This window comes from Bos mutus, chromosome 15 (assembly GCF_027580195.1).
Source record: "Bos mutus isolate GX-2022 chromosome 15, NWIPB_WYAK_1.1, whole genome shotgun sequence".
NCBI lineage: Eukaryota > Metazoa > Chordata > Mammalia > Artiodactyla > Bovidae > Bos > Bos mutus.
The window spans coordinates 32,188,881-32,210,217 of record NC_091631.1 but is presented as its reverse complement, the minus strand read 5'-3'; the positions used below and the strand labels follow the sequence as shown (position 1 = coordinate 32,210,217).

Below are 21,337 nucleotides of genomic sequence, written 5' to 3'. Positions count from 1 at the left end.
TTTGGCCTACTAGTAAGTGAGGCCAGGACTCACATCCCAGGGGTAATGCTAGATCACTGGCAGGCAGAGCTGTATCCCAACATTTCCCAATGCTGATGCCAGCTAGTTGTTGGGTATGGTAGATTCCAGGGCTGCTCCTGAGGGGAGCAAGGTGTCCTAGAGCTGGTGCTGGCCTGCTAGTGGCAGAGCCAGAGCTGGGGGACAAGTCCAAATCCGGGGGTGTTCCAAGCCTGAGGCTAGCCTTTTGGTGTGTTGGCTGGGTCCTGAGAAGGAAAGCTGTGAGGCTGCACTTTTCCTGGGGCTGGTGTCTGCTCATTGATAGGCAAGGTCAGGGCCCAAGGGACTTGGGGACTGGTGCTCATACACTAATAGGTGATACCAGATCTTGGTGTTGATGCCAGTTATCTGGTAGGTAGAGCTGAGACTAGGGGATCCTAGAGTTAGTGTGAATTCAGTAATGGGCAGAACTAGATTCCAAAGCCTCTGTTGAAGGGCTCCAACAGTCTTGATGTTGTGTTGAGCTTGCTGATGGGCAGGGCTGGGTCCAGGGATTCCTAGGGCTCATACCTGTCTACAACTTGACCTGAGTCCCTCTGACTGCATGGCCCAGGGGCCCCAGGGCTGGTACCAGCCCACTGGTAGCTGAGGCCAAGATCTAGTGTGGCTAACTGGTGAGAGAAAGTGGGTCCCAGGGTCTGGGACTACAGGATACAAAAACAGTCTTTTCATTAATCGTGTGGGAACATTGGACATCCACAGTGTAAAAAAAAAAAAAGGATCTAGACATAGATTTTACCTCCTTCACAAAAATGGCCTCAAAATGCATCATAGACCTAAATACAAAATGGAAAACCATAAAACTCCTATAATATAATGTAGGAGAAAACCTATATGAACTTGGATATGACAGTGACTTTTTAGAAATAACACTTAGACATGATTTATAAAAAAATAACTGATGAGCAGGACTTAATTACAGTTGAAATCTTATAATCTGAAAGACAACATTAGGAAAATGAGAAGAAAAGGCATAGACTAGAAAAAAATATTTGCAAAAGACATATCTGAGAAAGGATTGTTATCCAAAATATACAAGGAATTCTTAACACTTAACACTAATAAACAACTTGATTTAAAAAAAAAAAAAAAAAAAGGGCCAAAGGCCTTAAGAGACACTTCACCAAAGAATAGACTTACAGATATGGGGAGAGGCAAGAGGGGGTGAGATGTATGGATAGAGTAACATGGAAACTTACATTACCGTATGTACAATAGATAGCCAACAAGAACTTGCTGTATGGCTCAGGAAACAAACAGGCACTCTATCAACCTAGAAGGGTGAAATGGGGAGGGAGATAGGGAGGTTCAAATGGGAGGGGATATATGTATATCTATGCCTGATTCATGTTGAGGGTAGACAGAAAACAACATTCTGTAAAGCAATTATCCTTCAATAAAAAAATAAATTAAGAAAAATGAAAAATAAAAAAGGATATACAGATGACAAATAAGTATATGCAAACATACTCCACAGCATATATTGTCAGTACAATGCAAATTAAAACAATAATGAGAGACTGAACATCTATTAAAAAGGTCAAAGTCTAGACACTGACAACACTAAATTCTGGCAAAGATGTGGAGCAAAAGGAACTCTTATTCACTGCTGGTAGGAAAGCAGCCACTTTGGAAGACAGTTTGACGGTTTCTTACAAAACTAAACATATTGTTACCACACATTCCAGCAGCCATGCTCTATGATATTTAGCCAACAGAGTTAAAAACTTAACATTCACAGAAAAACCTGCATGTAGGTGTGTATAGCAGATTTATTCAAAACTGCCAAAATTTGGAAGCAACCAAGATATCCTAGAGTAAGTGAATGGAAAAGTAAACTTTGGCACAAGAGACAGTGGAATATTATTCAGTACGAAAAATAAATGAACTGTCAAATCATGAAAAGCCTTGGAGGAAACTTAGATGCATATTGCTAAGTGAAATAAGCCTGTTTATAAAGGTTATATACTTTGTGATTCCAGATAAATGATATTCTGGAAAAGGTAAAACCACGGAGGCAGTAGTGCTTCCCAGGTGGCGCTAGTGGTAAAGAACCTGCCTGCCAATGCAGGAGATGTAAGAGAAGCAGGTTCAATCCCTGGGTCAGGAAGATCTCCCGGAAGAGGGCAAAGCAAGCCATTCTAGTATTCTTGCCTGGAGAATCCCACGGACAGAGGAGCCTGGTGGGTTACAGTCCATAGGGTCACAAAGAGTTGACATGATTGAGTGACTTAGCATGCACACTTGCGTGGAGGCAATAATCATTTCTGTGGTTGTTGGAGATTGAAGTGGAGGGCAGGGTCAATAGGATAGAGGATTTTTAAGGCAATAAAAATGTTCTGTATGATACTATAATGGTGAATCTATGTCATTATGTATATTTATCCAAATTGAGTGAATGCACAACACCAAGAATGAATGCTAAGATCGACTAAGGGCATTAGGTATTATGACGTGTCAACGTAGGTTCATCCATTGTAACAAATGTACAACTCTGATGGAAGTTGAATGGGGAAAGTTATGTGTAGGGGGTGTATATGGAAAATTTTTATACTTTTTGCTTAATTTTACTGTGAACCTAAAACTGCTTTATAAAAATAAAAGCTTTTACAAACAGTAACTAGGACTGAAAATTTAGTTAATTGTCATTTGTTTTCCCAAAGTATCTGTGATGTTTACGTTATTAAAAGCAGTAGAGTACCTGTTTCTTCACCTCCTCTCATTATGGTCAGTCTTTTTTTTTTTTTCTTAGTTTTCCAATATTGTAGGGTGGTATTGTATCTTGTGAGATTTTAATTTATATTTTCTAGTTACTTAATGACAATGAAATTGATTAATGCTTTTGTTTGAATCTTTTGGTGAAAAATTCATTAAAACATTTTGCCCACTTCTATTGAAAGGTTTGATTTCCTTTAAACTTTATGTATACTGGATGCAATCTATTATTAGATATTTAATTTGCAGCATCTTCTTGTCAGTCTCAACTTGTGTTTTTGTTCTTTTAACAGTGCTTTAGAAGAGCAGAAACATTAAAGTTTTATAAAGTTAGTTTATTTTAAAAAATATTTAGATTTTGATCTTTACCATAATTTCTCTTAGAAGTTTTATGCTTTCATAATTTTACACTCTATCTGGATATTGATCTTTAATTTTTCTAAAACCTTTATAATTTAGGATTACTTCATTTTTTAAAGTAGAATGTAAGGTACAGATGGAGTTGCATGCATGTGTACATCATTACACAATTATTTCAATCTATAATTCTACATTGAAATAACTTACACCTTAGCGTTTTGTTAAAAATCAATTAACCATGTCTATATGTGGCTCTGTTTGGGGGCTTCTTCTATATTGATCAATATATTGATCAATCATGCCACTAGTATCCTAACTTTATTGATGTATATTCTTCAACTTTGTTACATAATTTTTCAAAGTTATTTTGATTATTTTCACTTCTACACTTCCATATAAATTTTAGAACCAGACTTTCAATCACTACCCCCAAAAATACCCTAGAAATTCAATTGGAATATTATTAAATCTTTATATCAAATTGGGGAGAATAGAAATATTCACTGTATCAAGACATGGGTACATGACAATTGCTTGTATCTCCATTTATGTCTTTGTTAATCTTTTGTAGTAATGATTATATGTTTTCTTTATAACTTTTACTTGGCTCCACAATCTTCTCTCATCTATCAGTATATTTCTTGAAAGTTAAAGTGAAATTATATAAAGGAAACTTTTAATATGAGGTTAGAGTAATAAATAAATATAATAAATAATTACTTCACTAAGGCTGAAGTAATGCCTTAGTGGCCTTTATATAATCTCAATTTAGGGACCCTGAGAAACATTCAAAATAAAGTTAGCCTGAAAGAACTTACCAAATTCTGAATATGTTGGGTCACTCTTTCTTGAAAAATATTCTCACAACCCGGCCCCAAATTTGCTTTGTTCTGACACCATAAATGACCGGATTTAAACAAGGAGGAACAACTACATACAAATTGGCCAGGAGGATATGAATGTAGAGAGGGACATTCCTACCAAATTGGTGTGTCATAAAGGAGAAAAATGCTGGTGTGTAAAAGGCTAAGATGACACAGACATGTGAACCACATGTGCTGAATGCTTTGAGTCTGGCATCCCTAGAAGGAAGGTGGAAAACAGTTTGTAGGATCTGAACATAGGAGAGGGAAATAAGGAGCAAGTCAAAGATCAGGGCAGCAATGGTAAATAAGCCATAGATAATGTTGACTCTTATGTTAGCACAGGCTAGACGAGCAATTCCCATATGCTCACAGTAGGTATGAGGAATACTATAGCGTCCACAGAAGGGAAGTCTTTTGAGAAGAGGACAAAAGGGGATGGCAAGGAGGACTGGCCTCCCAACTACAACAGAGGCCATGATGGCTACCATTTTGTTGGTGAGGATAGTGGTATACCTCAGTGGATAACAGATGGCGACAAATCGGTCAATTGCCATGGCCAGGAGTACACCAGATTCCATGCCTGTGTAGGTGTGGATAAAGAACATTTGGATGAGGCAGGCTTCAAAGCTTACCTTCCTACAGTTGAACCAGAAGATGGCCAGCATTTTGGGTATGGTAGAAGTGGACAGACCTAGATCAATAAAGGAGAGAAGAGCCAGGAAGTAGAACATGGGTTGATGAAGGCTCTGGTCTGTCTTGATTACAAACAGGATTGTGACATTCCCTACAAGGGCTATCAGGTAAACAACAAAGAAAGGGAAAGCAATCCATATATGGAAATCTTCCAGACCAGGTACACCCAGCAGAAGGAAGGCAGAAGGATGTGAGGTGGTGTCATTAACAAAGGACATTCTGCTGAAAATTCTTGGAGGATGGTCTGCTGTCTTCTTCAGTATTTCTGGGAAGACATGAGGGAATATATATATGGTGGTAGGATGTCACTGTATATATTTATATAGTAGAATAACAATAAAATTATTGAGAACATAATGGAAGGAAATTAGGGCCCTATTAAATTAAACTCTCAAAGATATTCAAATTATTTTTGTCCTATTTAAAATTCCACATGGATTTTATAAGTTGCACTTCTCTGATGTTAGTGTGGTATAATGATTCATAATCATCTCTGTGTGGATCACAACAAACTGTGGGAAAATTCTTAAAGAGATGGGAATACCAGACCACCTGACCTGCCTCTTGAGAAACCTATATGCAGGTCAGGAAGCAACAGTTAGTAATGGTCATAGGACAACAGACTGGTTCCAAATTGGGAAACGAGTACGTCAAGGCTACATATTGTCAACCTGCTTATTTAGCTTATATGCAGAGTACATCATGAGAAATGCTGGGCTGGAGGAAGCACAAGCTGGAATCAAGATTCTCGGGAGAAATATAAATAACCTGAGATATGCAGATGACCCAACCCTTATGGCAGAAAGTGAAGAGGAACTAAAAACCCTCTTGATGAAAGTGAAAGAGGAGAGTGAAAAAGTTGGCTTAAAGCTCAACATTCAGAAAACTAAGATCATAGCATCTGGTCCCATCACTTCATGGGCAAATAGATGGGGAAACAGTGGCAGACTTTATTTTTGGGGCTCCAAAATCACTGCAGATGGTGATTGCAGCCATGAAATTAAAAGACACTTACTCCTTGGAAGGAAAGTTATGACCAACCTAGACAGTATATTCAAAAGCAGAGACGTTACTTTGACAACAAAGGTCCATCTAGTCAAATCTATGGTTTTTCCAGTAGTCATGTATGGATGTGAGTTGAACTATAAAGAAAGCTGAGCACCGAAGAATTGATGCTTTTGAACTGCAGTGTTGGAGAAGACTCTTGAGAGTCCCTTGGACTGCAAGGAGATCCAACCAGTCCATCCTAAAGGAGATCAGTCCTGAATATTCATTGGAAGAACTGATGTAGAAGTGGAAACTCCAATACTTTGGCCACCTGATGTGAAGAACTGACTCATTTGAAAAGACCCTGTTGCTGGGAAAGATTGAAGGTGGGAGGAGAAGGGGATGACAGAGGATGAGATGGTTGGATGGCATCACCAACTCAGTGGACATGAGTTTGGGTAAAGTCCGGGATTTGCTGATGGACAGGGAGGCCTGTCCTACTTCAGTCCATGGGGTCACAAAGAGTTGGACACAACTGAGCAACTGAATTGAACTGAACTGAACTTAACTGAATCATCTCTGAGGTCATTCTTTCATGGAATGCTCACCTACATATGCTAATATCAAGTGAAAATCCTTTCAATAATCGTAACTTGTATAATATTTTCAAGTTACCTTGGTTACCTAGTTGAGCAGTACAAAAAAGAAAAGCCTCCAAAATGTTATTTTTAAAAAAGTATAAGTATTGGATTGGGAATCTTTCCTTATAAAGGTCAATAGTGTTATTTGCTCAGTCATGTCTGACTTTTGAGAACTCATGGACTGTAGCCCGCCAGGTTCCTCTGTCCATGGAATTCTTTTGCAGGTATACTGGAGTGGGTAGCCATTCCCTTCTTCCTGACCCAGGGATTGAATCCAGTCTCCTGCCATCTGAATCATCAGGGAAGCTCCATAATGGTCATTGTAGTCAATAAAACATCCACTTCTTAGGCTTATTTGCCTGTCATAGTCCCGTCTCTCTAGGTGTTACTTTTTTTTATTTGGCTTAATAGACTGTGTTTAAATCTGTATTTTAGTGAAACTGTCTTTTATGGTGTGGTTGCAGAATTATTAGTATTTTTATACTTTTACAATAAAAAGCTGTGATTCTACACATGTACACATGTAATCATCTTAATAGAGGTGGGGAAAATAATCATTTAATCCCATATCTATGTATTATATTAAAAGAAAAGTTTTCAATAGAATAGGCAAGGCATAAATCTTATTCAATTAGGCAAAAGGAATCGATGAAAATTCTGCAGCCAATATCATAATGAATGGTGGAACACTGAAATTTTTCCCCCTAGGATTTGGAAAAAGCCAAGAATATCAACAAACATCAATTATATTTAATATATTACTGGAAGTAACAAGGTCAATATGTCAAGAAAAATGTACATAAACTGTTAATTTAGAACCAATAATTTAATTTATCAATTACTCAAGTATAAGACTATATTTTATACTTGTTTTAAAAAAACATTGGGAATTGAAATTTTTAAAAATTAAAATTAAATTAATTAAATTTTGTAATTTTAAATTACAGTTTTATAAAACTGTCACCTTCAGTGACATCAGAAACAGGGAGAACTTAGCAATAAAGTAGTTAAAATTATAAAACATGACAGAAATTATAAAAGACTTAAAAATTTTTTTAAACTATAGTTTAAAAGACTGAAGTCTGTTATGATGTCATTTATTCCTAAATTCATCAGTAAGTTTAGAACAGCTTTGTTGAATTCCAAGAAATTTAAGCTTCATCTACTTATTTTAAGAATACCTTCATTGGGAAAAGAATAACAAAACTTGATGAAACATACTATAGAACTTCAAACTTATAAAACTATAGTAATCAAAACTTATAGCATTTGTGCAATGATAGATAACTACAAGGTAATGAAAAGAAATAAACACATTTTACAAGCTCAGTTATATTTTATCAAGTGAAAAATGTGGTAATTCAGTGAAAATAGAATAGTTGTTTCTTCCAGTAATCTGGTGCAATTGAATATACTTATGAGGCAAAAAAAGAACTTTGTCTCCAACTTCACAACATAAGCAAAATTTTAATTATACTTCTAAAAGTAGACCTAGGTTAAAAAAAAAAAAAAAAACCAGAACTTAAATTCTATAAAATTTATAAAAAGGAGAATATCTTTGCAACCCAATGGAATGTAATGGTTTCTAAGACAGAACACAGAAAGCAAGAACCATAAGAAATAAGCTATTACGTGTTACATGAAATTTTAAAACTTATTGTAGAGAATGTGAATTTAGAGAGTAAGACTGAATAAAATATTCATAATCTCTACTCTCTGAAAAGAAATTCATGTCCCAAAACATACAAAACACAACTAATAAATAATAAAAACAAACAATGGAAAAAATAAAGCAACCTAAACTGACATTTGGCAAAAGAAAATATACAAATGACATTCAAATTATCAAAATCATTAGGCATCAGGAATTACATGTTTAATATATAATGACATATTACTACACAAGCACTAGAATGATCAAATTAAAAACCATGACAAAATCAAATTTTGGTAATAATGTAGAGTAACATATTCTCTTAAATTACCTGAAATAATTGAACTCCTGGGTGTTTATTCAAGACAAATTAAACATATGTTTACACAAAGACTTGTGCAGGAATGTTCATAGTAGCTTTATTCATAATTACCCCAAAATGGAAACATCACAACTACTCATCACCAAGTGAATAGATAAATCAGTTTTGGGATGTTTACATAATGCAACTCTATTCAGCAACAAAGCTGGATTTGCTTCTTATGTGTGCAACAGCATAGATGAATCTAAAGTCATCATACTGCGTTACCAATTACTACTAAAGAGCATTAAGTAAATAATTTTATTTCTATGAAGTTCTAGATTATATAGATAAAATAAGTGCTGAAGATATCTGTTCAGTGGTTTCAGGGACAGAATGGGAAGAAACCTAAGAAGATTTTTGACATGATAGAAAAATTATTTATAAGAATGTAGGATATAAATCAACCCACTCCAGTACACTTGCCTGGAAAATCCCATGGGCGGAGGAGCCTGGTAGGCTACAGTCTATGGGGTCGCTAAGAGTCGGACATGACTGAGCGACTTCACTTTCACTTTTCACTTTCATGCATTGGAGAAGGAAATGGCAACCCACTCCAGTGTTCTTGCCTGGAGAATCCCAGGGACGGGGGAGCCTGGTGGGCTGCCGTCTATGAGGTCACACAGAGTCTGACACGACTCAAGCAACTTAGCAGCAGCAGCAGCAGGATATAAATGGATATACAATTACCTTTGTTAAAAATATACAGATAAAGTGTGTACATGTAAATGTGTGTAAATTTTACTTTAAAAAATCAAATTTAGATCTGAAGGAAAATTCAATATATAGTTCTTGAAATTGCTGATAAGAGTATTATGTGTGTCTACTGATTGTATATGTTTAAAATGACTCATATTAAAAAGCATAAATATAAACCTAGTCATTTTGTAATGCAAACTATAGTATAATTTGATTTAATAAAACATTCAATTTTGGAGCTTATTTTAAAAGATAGAATCATTTATCTCACTCAATTACTGCTGAGAGCTAAAAATCCTAAAATCTAACAATAATATTAAAAAATTAAAGTCAAAGAACATAAACTAAAGAAACAACCTATATTAAGTCTAAATATTCTGCTTATTGTGGTTGATTAAAAATCAGTTGTTTGGTGTTTGGGAACACTCCTTTTTAACCCAACAAAACATGGTTTTAAGTCTTCACTCCCCTACACTCTAATGACCTTAGGAAAATCATTCCCTGAGCTTTATTTTAACTGTCTAGTCTGAGATAATCATGTATCAACTTCAAATGGCTCTTGTGTTAATAAAATAAGATGTTGTATATGTGAAATATAAACATGCCTTAATACTGGCCCCTTAGTAACATTAGTTGAAATAATCTGACATTATTATCCATGAATATGACTCAGTGCTACTGTTTGATTTTCTAATAAAACACAATAGCTTACAAACAGTATACACATGGCCCCTTCTGAGGGAATATGTTAACTGAGTACCACCATTCATTTTAAGTTGAAAATTAATTTTTTCATCTAATTAGATGAAGAGCTGCACTTTAAAGCCTCTTTATAATATCCCAGGTATACATTGCATTTAGGGAACAAATGACAAAACTTTTAATACTCCTTTATTGATATTCATTTTTGAAAGACTTTCTACCTGGGGTAAATTTAAAAATACTTGCTTTTCATTCTAAAATATAGAATATGTGAGTTATATTCAACTCAGAACAAGATTGGATGCTGTCAGTCAACTCATGTTTTATCACACAAACTGTGGAAAGCACTATCATCTTTATAGAATCTGATTTTTGAATGTAGGTTAATACACAGAGAAAGCAAATATTTAACATCCCTCTTTTGTAGCTCAGAGTGCAAAGGTCATCCCTAAGGCCTTACAACCCATATGATACAGCAGCTATTTCAGAGGTCACTTTACTGACTATCACTTTTATTTCCATGGTTCTGGACTCTAATCACTTACCCAGGCCCATATCTGCAGGGAAAGTACAGAACACAGTGTCTGGATGCTCCCTGTCTGTAGCAGTAACTGAAATAAAGGGGGTCTGGCATGTAATCTGTGGTATATCTGCAAGTGATTCTACCTGATGTGACCTCTAGAAACTCTCCTCGATGTCTACAGTGCTAAGCTACCCCACCAGTATGAGCCTTTTGTGGAAGACCCCTCATACACACAAGTATAAAGTATGACCTGGGCTACCTTCCCAAGGAAATGTTCTGCCTCCTCCTGTGTGTCAGGCTGGCCTTCTTGCCCACTATCCCTAAGAGGAACACTTTATACAAAGGTTGTATCTCCCCTGAGAGGGACGTTCTGTGTTCATCTCTTCAGGGACTGAGAACATCTAGTGTTGACTCAAGCATTGACTGTGAACCATTTTGGTTTAAACCTCAATCTAGGCAGTCAAGAACTAACTCATTTTGTATTTTGTCCCTTAGCCAGAATATTTTTGAATGTAGTTTATCTTCATTGCATATATCTTAATACACACACACACATACACACATATATATATATATATATTTATAATATTCCCTTCTTTCACTTACATTCCAGAATTGACAGCTATGCAGGTGGAACTAGTGGTAAAGAACCTGCTTGATAATACAGGGGACATAAGAGATCCAGTTTGATCCCTGTATTGCAAAGATCCCCTGAAGGAAGGCACATAAATCCACCCCAGTACTTTTGCCTAAAGAATCTCATGGAAAGAGGGGCCTGGAAGTCCATGGGGTTGCAAAGAGTCATAAACTACTGAAATGACTTAGTACACATGCACACATGCTCATTATTTTATATAATTTCAAGTAGTAAAACATGTTGACAGCTAAATGTTATTTTTATTTATTTTTTATTGAAGAATAATTGCTTTACAGAATTTTGTTGTTTTCTGTCAAACCTCAACATGAATCAACCAGGGGTATACATATATCTCCTCCCTTTTGAACCTCCCTACCATCTCTCTCTCCATCCCCCACCCCTTGCCAGGTTGATACAGAGCCCCTTTTTGAGTTTCCAGAGTCATACAGCAAATTCCCATTGGCTATTTTACATATGGTAATATAAGTTTTCATGTTACTCTTTCCATACATATCACCCTCTGCTACCCTCTCCCCATGCCCATAAGTCTATTCTATATGTCTGTTTCCCCATTGCTGCACTGTAAATAAATTCTTCACTACCATTTTTCTAGATTCTGTATATATGCATTAGAATACAATATTTCTATTTCTCTTTCTGACCTACTTCACTCTGTAGAATAGGCTCTAGGTTCATCCACCTCATTAGGACTGAGTCAAATGTGTTCCTTTTTATGGCTGAGTAATATTCCATTGTGTATATGCACCACAACTTCTTTATCCATTCATCTGTTGATGGACATCTAGGTTGCTTCCATGTTCTAGCTATTGTAAATAGTGCTACAATGAACAATGGGATACAGGTGTATTTTTCAATTTTGATTTCCTCAGGGTATATGCCTGGGAGTGGGATTGCTGGGTCATATGGTGCTTTTATTCCAAGTTTTTTAAGGAATCTCCATACCATCTTCCATAAAGACTGTATCAATTTACATTCCCACCAACAGTGCAAGAGCATTTCCTTTTCTCCACACCCTCTCCAGCATTTATCACTTGTCAACTTTTTGATGAGGGCCATTCTGACTGGTGTGAGGTGATATCTCACTGTAGTTTTTATTTGCATTTCTCTAATAATGAGCAATGTTGAGCATCTTTTCATGTGTTTGCTAGGCACCTGTGTGTCTTCTTTGGAAAAATGTCTGTTTAGGTCTTTTTCCCACTTTTTGATTGGGTTGTTTGTTTTCCTGGTATTGAGTTATATGAGCTGATTGTATATTTTGGAAATTAATCCTTTGTCAGTGGTTTCATTTGCTATTATTTTCTCTCATTCCAAGGGTTGTCTTTTCACTTTGCTTATAGTTTCCCTTGCTGTGTAAAAGCTTTTACTTGTTTTTATTTTTGTTTACTTGTTTATTTTTGTTTTTATTTCCATTACTCTAGGAGGTGGGTCATAGAGGATCTTGCTTTGATTTATGCCATCAAGTGTTCTGCCTATGTTTTCCTCTAAGAGTTTTATAGTTTCTGGTCTGTCATTTAGGTCTTTAATCCATTTTGAGTTTATCTTTGTGTATGGTGTTAGGAAGTGTTCTACTTTCATTCTTTTACATATAGCTGTCCATTTTCCCCGCATCATTTATTGAAGAGGCTGTCTTTGCTCCATTGCATATTCTTACCTCCTTTGTCAAAAATAAGGTACTCATAGGTGCATGGGTTTATTTCTGAACTTTCTATCTTGTTCTGTTGGTCTATATTTCTGCTTTTGTGTCAGTACCATACTGACTTGATGACTGTAGCTTTGTAGTATAATCTGAAATCAGGAAGGTTGAATCCTCCAGCTCCATCCTTCTTTCTCAAGACTGCTTTGGCTATTTGGGGCCTTTTGTGTTTCTATATGGATTTTGAATTTTTTTGTTCTAGTTCTGTGAGAAATGCCATTAATAATTTGATAGGGATTGCATTGAATCTATAGATTGTGTTTGGTAGTATAGTCATTTTCACAATACTGATTCTTCCTACCCAGGAACATGGAATATCATCTCTCAATCTGTTTATGTAATCTTTGATTTCTCTCATTAGTGTCTTATAATTTTCTGTGTACAGTTATTTTGTCTCCTTAGGTAAGTTTATTCCCAGATGTTTTATTCTTTTTTTGAAGTGGTAAATGGGATTGATTCCTTAATTTCTCTTTCTGACTTTTCATTGTTAGTATATATAAATGCAAGTGATTTCTGTTAGTATATAGAAATGCAATGATTTTGTATGTTTTACCCTGCAACATTGCTAAATTCACTGATTATCTCTAGAAATTTTCTGACACCATCTTTAGGGTTTTCTATGTACAGTATCAGGTTATCTGCAAACAGTGAGAGCTTTACTTTTTCTTTTCTGATCTGGATTCCTTTTATTTCTTTTTCTTCTCTGATTGCTGTAGGTAGGACTTCCAAAACTATGCTGAATAATAGTGGTGAAAGTGAATATCCTTGTCTTGTTCCTGATCTTAAGGGGAATGGATTCAGTTTTTCACCATTGAGAATAATGTTTGCTATAGGCTTATAATATATGGCCTTTACTGTGTAGAGGTAGGTTCCTTCTATGCCCATTTTTTAAAGAGTTTTAATCATAAACAGTTGCTCAATTTTGTCAAAGGCTTCTTCTGCATCTATTGAGATTACCATCTGGTTTTTATCATTCAATTTTTTAATAAGGTATATCACACTGATTTGCATATGTTGAAGAATCCTTGCATACCTGAAATAAACTCATCTTGATCATGGTGTATGAGCTTTTTGATATGTTGCTGAATTCTGCTGGTTAAAATTTTGTTGAGGATTTTTGCATCTATGTTCAGCAGTGATATTGGCTTGTAGTTTTCTTTTTGTGTGTTGTCTTGTCTGGTTTTGGTATCATAGTGATGGTGGTCTCATAGAATGAGTTTGGAAGTGTTCCTCCCTCTGCAACTTATTGAAATAGTTTTAGGAGGATAGGCATTAGCTCTTCTCTAAATGTTTAATAGAATTCTCCTGTGAAGCCATCTGCTCCTGGGCTTTTGTTATGGGGAGATTTTTGATCACAACTTCAAATTCAGTGCTTGTAATTGGGTTGCTCATAATTTATATATCTTTCTGGTTCAGTCTTGGAAGATTGAACTTTTCTAAGAATCTGTCCATTTTTTCCAGGTTATCCATTTTATTGCCATATAGTTGTTCATGATAGTCTCTTATTCTCCTTTGTATTTCTGCATTGTCTGTTGTAACCTCTCCTTTTCATTTCTAGTTTTGTTGATTTGATTTTCTTTTTTTTTTTTCTTGATGAGTCAGCTAAAGTTTTGTCAATTTTGTTTATCTTTTCAAAGAACCAGCTTTTTAATTTTATTAATCTTTACTATTGTTTCTTTCATTTCTTTTTCAGGTATTTCTGCTCAGATCTTTATGATTTCTTTCCTTCTGCTAATTTTGGAGGGGGTTTGTTCTTCTTTTTCCAGTTGTTTCCAGTTGTTTTAGGTGTAAAGTTAGCTTGTCTATTTAATATTTTTCTTTCTTAAGGTAGGAGTGTATTGCTACAAGTATTGCTACAAGTATTTTTCTTTCTTATGGTAGGATTGTATTGCTATAAGCTTCCCTCTTATAACTGCTTTACTGCATCCCATAGGTTTTGAGTTGTGTTTTCATTGTCACTTGTTTCTTTAAATTTTTTGATTTATCCAGTAACTTGTTGGTTATTTAGAAATGTATTGTTTAATCTCCATGTGTTTGTGTTTTTTTAAGTTTTTTTTTTTTCTTGTAATTGATATCTAATCTCATAGTACTGTGGTCAGGGAAGATGTTTGATATGATTTCCATTTTCTTAAATTTACTGAGGCTTGATTTGTGACCCAAGATGTGGTCTATCCTAGAGAATGTTACATATGCACTTGAAAAGAAGGTGTATTCTTCTTCATTTGGATGGAATGTCCTGAAGATATCAATGAGATCCATTTCATCTAACATATCATTTAAAACTTGTATTTCCTTATTAATCTTCTGTTTTGATGATCTATCCATTGATGTGAGGGGTGTTAAAGTCTCCTACTATTATTGAGTTACCGTTAATGTCTCCTTTTATGTCTGTTAGTGTTTATCTTATGTATTGAGGTTCTTCTACAATGGGTGCATAGATATTTACATTTGTTATATCTTCCTCTTGGATTGATCCCTTGATCATTATGTAGTGTGCTTCCTTATCTCTTGTAATATTTTTTTTAAATTTTAAGATCTATTTTGTCTGATATGAGGATTGCTACTCCAGCTTTCTTTTGCTTCCCATTTGCATGGAATATATTTTTCCATTCTATCACTTTCAGGATATATGTGTCTTTAGGTCTGAAGTTGGTTTCTTGTAAACAGAATATATATGAGTCTTGTTTTTGTATCCATTCAACCAGTCTGTGGAGTAAATGGCAACCCACTCCAGTATTCTTGCCTAGAGAATCTCATGGACAGAGGAGCCTGGTGGGCTGCTGTCCATAGGGTTGCAATGAGTTGGACACGACTATAGTGACTGAGCATGCATGCATGCACTGGAGAAGGAAATGGCAACCCCTCCAGTATTCTTGCCTGAAGAATCCCAGGGACAGGGGAGCCCAGTGGGCTGCCATCTATGGGGTCGCACAGAGTTGGACATGACTGAAGCAACTTAGCAGCAGCAGCCAGTCTGTGTCTTTTGGTTTAAGCATTTAATACAAATTACACTTAAAGTAATTATTGGTATATATGTTCCTGTGGCCATTTTCTTAATTATTTGGGGTTGATTTTGTACATTTTTTTCTTCTCTTGTATTTCTTGAGAATATATAAGTCCATTTAACATTTTTATAAAACTGGTTTGGTGGTACTTAATTTTCTTAACTTTTGCTTGTCTGAAAAGCTTTTTATTTCTCCATCAATTTTGAATGAGATCCTCGCTGGGTACAGTAATCTTGGTTGTAGATTTTTCCCTTTCAGTACTATAAATATATCCTGACATTCCCTTCTGGCCTGCAGAGTTTCTGCTGAAAGATCAGCTGTTACAGATGTGGGGTTTTCCTTGTATGTTACTTGTTGCTTTTCCCTTGCTGTTTTTAATATTCTTTTTTTGTATTCAGTCTCTGTTAGGTTGGAGAAGGCAGTGGCACCCCACTCCAGTACTCTTCCCTGGAGAATCCCATGGATGGAGGAGCCTGGTGGGCTGCAGTCCATGGGGTCGCTGAGAGTTGGACCCGACTGAGCCACTTCACTTTAACTTTTCACTTTTCACTTTTCACTTTCATGCACTGGAGAAGGAAATGGCAACCCACTCCAGTGTTCTTGCCTGGAGAATCCCAGGGACAGCAGAGCCTGGTAGGCTGCAGTCCATGGGGTCGCACAGTCGGACACGACTGAAGCGACTTAGCAGCAGCAGCAGCAGGTTGATTAGTATGTGTCTTGGTATGTTTCTCCTTGGGTTTATCCTATATGGGGCTCTTTGTGCCTTTTGGACTTGATTGACTATTTCCTTTTCCATGTTGGAGAAATTTTGAACTGTAATATTTTAAAAAGTTTTCTCATACTCATTCTTTTTCTTCTTCTTCTTCTGGGGCCCCTATAACTCAAATGTTGGTGCATTTGATATCAGAAACCCTGAGGTTTCTGAGACTATCTTCAGTTCTTTTCATTCTTTTTATTTTATTCTGCTCTTCAGAATTTATTTCTACCATTTTATCTTCCAGCCTATGGATTTGTTCTTCTGCTTCAGATTCTGCTATTGATTCCTTCTAGAGTATTTTTAATTTTAGTAATTGTGTTGTTTGTCTCTGTATGTTTATTCTTTAATTCTTCTAGTTCTTTGTTAACTGATTCTTGCATTTCCTCCATTCTGTTTTCAAGTATCATTATTCTGAATTCTTTTTCAGGTAGTTTGCTTATTTCCTCTTCATTTATTTGAACTTCTGTGTCTCTAGTTTGTTCCTTCATTTGTGTAGTATTGCTTGCCTTTTCTTTATGTAAGGTATTGTGTTTGTGGTAAACTTTTCTCAGTCTTTAAAGTTGAATTCTTTCTTCCTTTTGGTTTCTGCCCTCCTGAGGTTGGTCCAGTTGTTTGTGTAAGCTTCATATATGGTGAGATTTGTGCTAAGTTTTTTTGTTTGTTTTTGTTTTTCCTCTGATGGGCAAGGCTGAGTGAGGTGGTAATCCTGTCTGCTGTGATTGGGTTTGTATTTTTGTTTTGCTTGTTGTTTAGATAAGGCGTCCTGTAAAGGGTGCTACTGATGGTTGGGAGAGACAGGGTCTTGTAATCAGGTGGTTTCCTTTGTGTGAGTTCTCACTATTTGATTACTCCCTAGGGTTAGTTCTCTGGTAATCTAGGGTTTGGGAGTCAGTGCTCCCACTCCAAAGACTCAGAGCTTGATCTCTGGTCAGGAACAAAGATTCCACAAGTGGTTTGTTACAGCATTAAGTGAGAATAAAACAAATACCCAAAAACAAGAAAACAAAGAGGAACCCCAGACAAATGGCAGTTACAAAATTAGGCAAATAATAATTAAAATAATGGAATATACACATATACATATTCATATACATAAGCAAAATAAAAACAGTTCAACAAAAATAAAGTATAATAGATTGACCTGGTGAACAAAGGAAACCAAAAATTATATCTACCAGTTAAGAACAAAACTAACTAAAGTGCAAACTAGAAAACAAAACTAAAGAAAGATGACATGTAGAGAATAAAGCAATGAACACAAAACTAACAAATATGTCGAGAGAAAAGGAAAGAAAACAGAGATAAAAGAATAGACATGCAAAGTTAAATAGAAGTAGGTAAAGAAGATTTATATACTTTAAAGATTAACTATAAGGGGAAAAGAACTGTAGGAAAGCAAACCAAAGGATAAATGTAGAAAAAAATAATGCTAGATTTTAAAAAATTAGAAGTTAAAATTTAAAAAAAAAAGAAAAAAAAAAGAAAGAAAGAAAAAAAATGTTCCACAGAACTGCAAAAGCCCAACTTAGAGGCAGAAAGTGAAGTCGCTCAGTTGTGTCTGACTCTTTGTGGACTGTAGCCTACCAGGTTTCTCCATCCAGGGGATTCTGCAGGCAAGAATACTGGAGTGGGTTACCATTTCCTTCTCCAGGATATCTTCCCAACCCAGGGATCAAACCCAGGTCTCCCGCATTGGAGGCAGATGCTTTAACCTCTGAACCACCAGGGAAGCCCTTAGAGGCAAAGAATGATAACCAAAAAAAAAAGTAAAAAAAAAAAAAACTCAAAAATTAATTAGATTTCTTAATGCCAATAAAATCGACAGCTACAACAGAGGGGGAAGAAAAAGAAAATCCAAAGTAATCTATAGAACAAGTCAAACGTAAGGATAATAAATATTCTTGAGTCACTGCTATCAGAGTCCTTTCCCTCACTGGGAGTCACGGTCCACCTCACCTCCCTAGAATGCCCTCCAACACTGTGCTGATCTCTGGACCTGCTGTGGATGCAGTTCAGATTCTAATCTGGTCCTATTCTTGTGTGTTCTTGCCCCCAGTGTCCACAGCTATCAGAACAGTGAGTTTTGTTTTGTGGGAGCCCTCAATGTCCTTTTATATATTCCTTGGACACAGAGTCTGCCTAGTTGATCGTGTGGATTTAATCTGAAGCTTATTCAGCTGTTGGGAAGGTTTGGGGCCTTCTTCCTTAGCCACACTGCCTCTGGGTTTCAACTGGGGTTTCTTTCCACCTCTGCATATGGGTTTTCACTGGGGTTTGCTCCTGAGGCTGAGCTGGAGGACTTGGGTGAGGTTCAGGTGTGGAGGTGGTGAAACTGCTTGGGTTGCAGGAGTTCTGACAGCACCAGGTACTCAGGGGAGTAGGCAGCTAGACCAGCAGGAAGCATAGTGCTCTAGAAGGGTATGGCAACCAGTATTGGCCAATAGACTCCAGTATTCTTGCCTGGAGAACCCCCTGACACAGAAGCCTGGCAGGCCTCAGGCAACACGGTTGCAAAGAGGTTGGACATGACTTAAGCGACCCTGTGTGCATTGACGCAAGATATTTTTGTTGTTGTTGTTGTCTGTGGCAGCTCTGCCCCAGTGAGGGTTAACCATGAACTCTGCTTGGCTTGCAGGGACCCTGACGGTGCCAAGTGTGCAGGGACACGAACTGCCTCTGCCGCAGGAGTTAATGGTCCTATCAGAGTCTTTTTTCTGAACCTCTTGTATCTAGTGATCAGAAGGCCTCTTTGGCCAGTCTTTCTCTATACCTCCACCTGTTTAGGCACTTAGAGGTCTCCCTTGCCTGTGGTCCTTCTCTTTTGTTTGGCACATCAGGCACATAGAGGGGTCCCCCTCGCTGAGGTCCTAGTCTTTAGATCTGCACCTCAGGCATAAAGGGGCACCCTGGGTAGGATCCTACTCTGTAGGTCAGTGCAGTCAGGTGTTTGATGGGCCAGCCTCTCTATTGTTCAGCTGCTGATGCGTGTGGGGAGAGAGAGGCTATGGTGATGGCACCACCCCTCCGCATGACTCAGCAGTATCACCTTGCTCCCATGGCTGCCTGGCTTTCCTCCACAGACATTTCCCACCACAATCCCCTCCCTGACATCCCCTCGATCTGTCTTTTTCACAGATAACAGCAACCCTCACCCTGGAATTGCTCCACAATCCCTAAACTCCAACTTCCAGCCACTGCACCATCTAGGGACTGGCATGCCTATCTGGGGTATGTATGGCTGTGGCAAAAACTCTCTGATTCTCATTCCATTTAGGCTGCCACAGATCAGCTGTTTCACTCTCAGCCTTAAATGTTTCTCTTCTGATTTAGACAATTGCCCCAATGTGGGGATCAGACCCCTGCTTCAGTTCCCCCATCCACCGAGAGCAGGTCCAGTCCTACTTACACTCTTTGTCCCTCTAGTTCCTTCATCCTACTGAGTTTTGCATGGTTCTATATATTCTTTTCCAGTGGTCAGGTACTCCTGTCTGCTCTCAGCTGGTGTTCTGCATTCACTTCTGTGTCTGAAGGTGTATTTCTTATGTATCCATGGGGAGAGATGTACTCCACGTCCACCTACTCCTCTGCCATCTTGTTCTTGACAGCTATACGTTTACTTAACCTTTGTTTGTCTGTTGTGTCATCATCAGTTTCTATATTAAATCATAGGAGAGAAGCTAAAGAAACTGTACTGAAACTAAATTTAAAGTTCTGTTACATGATATTTGTGTGACTGTGTGTAAGTCACTTCACTCCTAAATATCTGCTGCTGCTGCTGCTAAGTCACTTCAGTCGTATCCGACTCTGTGCAACCCCATAGACGGCAGCCCACCAGGCTCACCTATCCCTGGAATTCTCCAGGCAAGAATACTGGAGTGGGTTACCATTTCCTTCTCCAATGCATAAAAGTGAAAAGTGAAAGTGAAGTCACTCAGTTGTGTCCAACTCTTAGCCACCCCATGGACTTCAGCCCACCAGGCTCCTCCGTCCATGGGGTTTTCCAGGCAAGAGTACTGGAGTGGGGTGCCACTGCCTTCTCCCGTAAATATCTACTTACTTTTAAAACTTGAACTACCTATAGAACTACATATAGTTTCTATAACATTGTGATTGTTCAAAGAATGTTAAATTCCATTATTACTAGTTTTATTACCTCTTGTTTCTTAATGTTTTTTTATGATGCTTATGTCATATGGAATTGGGGGTACTTTTCCCCATTGTATGCTATATAAGGAATCAATTTTTCTTACCAGTTGTGTCTACACCTATTTACATGTAAAAGCTATATACTTATTTTTGTTCCACAGTTTTTAAATATATTCATGTCATATATTTTTGTTTACTCATGTGAGAAATAAGGCAGTTTCTATTCCAATAATGAAAATGCTACTTCCCCAATATATTAATGTCAATGTATAATGTTATTATTGCATGTGTTCTTTCTCTTGGTACTTGTTGAATTACTTGTTCATAGACCACTCTGGCTTCCCAGGTGGCTCAGTGGTAAAGAATCCACCTGCCAGTACAGGAGATATAGGAGATTCAGGTTAGATCCCTGGGTCAAAATATCCCCTAAAGAAGGGAATAGCAAGCCGCTCCAGTATTCTTGCCTGGAAAATCCCATGGACAGAGGAGCTAGGCAGGCATAGTCCATGAGGTCACAAAAAGTTTTGGACACAACTGAGTGACTGAGCCCAACACACAGCATGGCACATACCACTTCTACTAATGTATAGATCTACCATATTATTTTGGTGCTTTCATTTTCATAGGTTCATTGAATATTTTGCTAAAACTACTGGTAAAGAAAAGTCTGAGGGCATATGTGCTTTTTATTTAATGAATACATAAATATTTTGCTTAATATTTCTATGTTATGTTTCACTAGCTGTAAAAACTAGTTTTATTAAATTATTCCTCTTCCCTTCCATTGCTCAGTCTTACTTTCAGACTTTCTCACTTCAAG

General features: G+C 37.0%; 1 protein-coding gene across 1 annotated transcript; it reads right to left on the bottom strand.

Annotated features, from left to right (window-relative positions):
* Positions 1 to 3,970: 3,970 nt before the first annotated feature.
* On the bottom strand, positions 3,971 to 4,909 carry LOC102265918 (olfactory receptor 52E4). The gene has a single exon (XM_070383181.1). The coding sequence runs from the start codon at positions 4,907 to 4,909 to the stop codon at positions 3,971 to 3,973; it is 939 nt and encodes a 312-aa protein (XP_070239282.1).
* Between the last annotated feature and the right edge of the window lie 16,428 nt (positions 4,910 to 21,337).